This window comes from Acomys russatus, chromosome X, assembly GCF_903995435.1.
Source record: "Acomys russatus chromosome X, mAcoRus1.1, whole genome shotgun sequence".
Taxonomy (NCBI): Eukaryota; Metazoa; Chordata; class Mammalia; order Rodentia; family Muridae; genus Acomys; species Acomys russatus.
Window position 1 is genome coordinate 62,082,421 of NC_067169.1, and position 4,398 is coordinate 62,086,818.

Below are 4,398 nucleotides of genomic sequence, written 5' to 3' on the forward strand. Positions count from 1 at the left end.
ATATATTTACATTTTATCAAAGAAATGTATTTTTACTTAGATTTCAGTTACTGTTTAGCCTCCCATCATTTCAACTAGAAAGACTTTAGCATATTTGTACAGAAGGTCTATTGATTCTAAACATGCCTTAATATCTTTTCATTTTTGAAAGGCAAAGTTGTTAGATATAGAATTCTCTTTTGTCAGTTACTTTATTTCAGTACCCTAAATATATTTTTATGATGTCAGAAAGGTTTTAACTGATATACCCACCCTGAGAATCTTAATGAGATTGTGTTGAAGATGTTATTTTTCTGTTGATGCTTTCAAATTCTCAAATTTTTAAAATTTATAACTTTTTATAATGCATCCCATTGTATATCAGCTTGATTCTACTGTATTTAGAGTATATGAAGCTGCTTACATTTATATATTCATATCTTTAAATTTGAAAAGTTTTCTACCATTATATCTTCAAAGAAGTTCTTTGCCTTTTTTTCTTCCCCTTTCCAGACTGCTGTAATGTGTGCTTGGCTTGTTTCTCCTGTGTGATAGAGATCCTTGGGTTTGGTGTGCTTTCTTTTCTTTATTGTTTTGCTCTTCAGACTCATTATCTCAACACGAATGGTACCTCATTCACTGATTCCTTTTTCTCCCTGGTTAAGTCTATTGCTGCTGACCCTCGCTAGTGAATGTAACACTATTACCGCATTTTAGTCAGTTTCTAGTATCCAATTGATTCTCATTTTGAAAGCAATACTGATTCTTTTTTCTTTGTGGATTGAATTTTGTTTTGTTTTGTTCCTGGTTATTGTCCTGTCTTATTTTTGTACTCTGAATGTTCACCTTTCCATATGTTAGTATACTTAAGATCCCTGTTTTAAAACTTTCTCTTAGTCGCCCCCCACCCATTATCTCAAAAATCACAGTGCCCTTGGAGTTTCAATCTGTCCTGTTCCTCTAGTAAGATGAGCACAGAAGGGCCTTCAACTTCACCCATAACATCTTTGAGGACTGCTTTCCTGACCCTTAACCCAGTGGAAGAAATCAGCCTTCCCACTTGTGCTGTGGAGAATGTGCATGCCTGTGGGCTTCAGCCCCTCTGATTCTTCTGTGAGGACTGCATTCTTTAAGATTTCAGTAAGAGGACCTTACAGGCACACATAAGAAGAGGATGCAAGCTAGCCTGAAGAGACCTAATATTGCCCCCCCCTGAGGTCAAGGGGAGGGGAATAGGACAGAAGAGGGAGGGAATGTACGAACAGGAAGATAAGAACAAGGGGATAATAATCGGGATGTAATGTGAATAAATTATAATAAATAAAATAGAAAAACTTCAGCCCTGCTAGTCCCTTCCATAAGCACTGTGCATGAAGCTTCAGTCTCATCCTTCATTCTGGTGACGTTAAGGCATCCACAACGCCCCCAGCCTGTCTCAGAGGCCTAGTGAGGACTGTATAACCACAGAGGTTCAGCTCTGTGCCCTCCCCAGATGAGGACTGCCCATCTTCCTATCTCTAGGCGTACATGATGCCTGAATGAGGTAAGTGTGCCATTTCCATATTCTGCCACCATTGGTTCGTCTGGTTGTAAGAACACACCTGGAAACAAAAAGTAGAGCAGAAGCCAGAGAGGAACATTGCTAAGTGGCTTGGACCTTCTGGTAGTACTCCTGGGAGAGAGCATAAATGATTTATAAGAAAATGTCCATCAATCCAATGTCCCTAACTTGTACAAACAATAAAAGCCCCCAAGCATGGAACACATAGAGAACAAAGCCAGAAAGTGGTGTTGGTACACCACAGCAATTGCATCACTAGGCTCAGCTTTGCTGGAGCTTAGTAGACAAGCAGCTGTGCTGGCCTTGTGACTTTCACTGTTCTTAGTAGACATGGCTGTGCATAGATGTGAGGGCATCCTACTGAGACTGTAGGTAAGAGAAACATAGGAGATGGGGAAATAGAGGGTCCTAGAAACCTACAAGAAGAACATCATGATGGGTAGATCAGAGCCCAGGGGGGTCTGCTCAAGCTACTGCTCTAACCAAGGACAATACAAGTAGTAAACATCGAACCCCTATTCTGATGTAGCCAATGGGCAGGACAGTCCCCACAGTTATGTAGAGAGCGGGGACTGACTTTGACATGAACTCTGTTGCCCCATATTTAACCACCTCCCCTTGGTGGGGAGGCCTGGTGACACTCAAAGAAAGAATGAGCAGGCTACCAAGATGAGACTTGATAGCCTATGACCATATAGTTGGGGAGGAGGTCCCCCTCGGTCATAGACCTAGGGGAGGGGAATAGGGTGAAAGCAGGAGGGAGGGAGGAATGGGAGGATACAAGTGATGGGATAACAACTGAGTTGTAATCTGAATAAATTAATAAAATTAAAATTTAAAAACTCTCTTATTCTTATAGAACAGACATTTTCACTTGTCAACAGGGGCTAAATTGTCCTGGGGTCTGCTAGGTTGAGAGTCTGGGCACAAGACTGGAACCCAGTACTCTCCAAGTGTATTTTCAGCAGCTTAGAATTGGTTTATTGCCTTTTCCTACAGAAGACAGGTGAAGGGTTACTTAGAGGAGTTTGGTGACCCACAAAAGATCCATGACTGCAAAGCATCCCCCTCATATGGATGATAATTTCCTGAAAGCTAATGATAGTCTCTCTTTCCATTAACTTTCTACTTCCTATAAAGCCCAACATCACTCAAGATTACTGGTAGCTGAGGAAGGGAGCATAGCTACAATATTTGGAATCTCAAGTGAAAATTCCCTCACCCCTACCTTCTTCCATCTACAAAAGAATGTTAATAGCTCAGTTATCATTCCACAGAGCTAGCTACCACTAGCGTGTTTTAGTTGCTATGGGCACTGGAACAAAGTCCAAGACAGTATCTTGTTAATACCAGATGATGTCATACAACGTCACAATTTCTTCTGGCTTCAGCAGCTGCCGCTGGCTCCACTATAACATCTGCTCGCCCGCCCCTGCCATAGCTGCTGTGGTCGCCTGCCGCAGCAGGCGCTGCAGCCTGTTCTTCCTAAAATGGCGCCGCTGGATCTGGACAAGTGTTTAGAGATAGCGCGGCAGTGCAAGCACCTTCCAGAGAACGACCTGAAGCACCTGTGTGACTATGTTTGTGATCTACTCATGGAAGAGTCAAATGTTCAGCCAGTGTCAACGCCAGTAACAGTATGTGGGGACCTTCATGGACAGTTTTATGATCTTTGTCAACTATTCAAAACTGGAGGGCAGGTTCCTGACACAAAATATATATTTATGGGTGATTTTGTAGATAGGGGTTACTACAGTTTGGAGACCTTCACTTACCTTCTTGCACTAAAGGCCAAATGGCCTGGTAGTATTACACTTTTAAGAGGAAATCATGAGAGTAGACAGATAACTCAGGTGTATGGATTTTATGATGAGTGTCAACGCAAATATAAAAATGCTAACGTCTGGAAATACTGTACCAAAGTTTTTGACATGCTCACAATAGCAGCTTTAATAGATGAGCAGATTTTGTGTATTCATGGCGGCTTATCTCCTGATATCAAAACACTGGATCAAATTCGAACTATTGACAGAAAGCAGGATATTCCACACAAAGGACCTTTTTGTGACCTGGTATGGTCCGATCCTGAAGATATAGACACCTGGGCAATCAGTCCCAGAGGAGCAGGTTGGCTTTTTGGAATAAAAGTCACCGAAAACTTCGTTCATATCAACAACTTAAAACTTATTTGCAGGGCACATCAGCTTGTGCACGAAGGCTATAAGTTTATGTTTGATGAGAAGCTGGTCACAGTGTGGTCTGCTCCAAACTACTGCTATCGCTGTGGAAACATTGCTTCTATCATGGTCTTCAAAGATGTCAATAGGAGAGAACCAAAGTTATTCCAGGCAGCTCCGGATTCAGAACGTGTTATTCCTCCCAAAACCATGACGCCGTATTTCCTTTGAGGCCTTTGCCATCCCCCTGGCCAACTTTTTGCCCTCTTTAACCCTAACTTCCTTGTACCCTCTACAATACACTTTCATTGAACACATTGCTGCTGAAATGCTGCCTCTTGTCTTTTTCTTTAATTTTAAATTATCTGAATTTATTGTTTGTTATGGTGTCAATAGCAGTGTTTTTCTATCAGTTGTGTCACTCATCCCATCCTCAACTTGAGAAATGTCTTTTCATTCACATTGCTGCATGTAGCTCTTGTTTATTTGCTGTTCTGGGGAAACAGGAAGCATTTCCCTTTTTAACAAGCCAATTGACAATTACATGGAAATCCTCCCCATTAGTACCAGCCAACCTTCTGTTTTTGTTTGGTAGAGTTAAAGAAAGTTCAGCAGCAAAGTTGTCCAGTGGGCAGTATGGACTGCATATGCCTGAGTTATGTACCCTTGTCCAGTCTGTAA

At 41.7% G+C, this 4,398-nt stretch overlaps 1 protein-coding gene across 1 annotated transcript; it reads left to right on the forward strand.

The window, feature by feature from the left end:
- Positions 1-3,030: 3,030 nt before the first annotated feature.
- LOC127185622 (serine/threonine-protein phosphatase 6 catalytic subunit-like) lies at positions 3,031-3,948 on the forward strand. Its single transcript, XM_051142063.1, has one exon. It carries the CDS (start codon positions 3,031-3,033, stop codon positions 3,946-3,948), a length of 918 nt encoding a protein of 305 aa, XP_050998020.1.
- Positions 3,949-4,398: the final 450 nt, after the last annotated feature.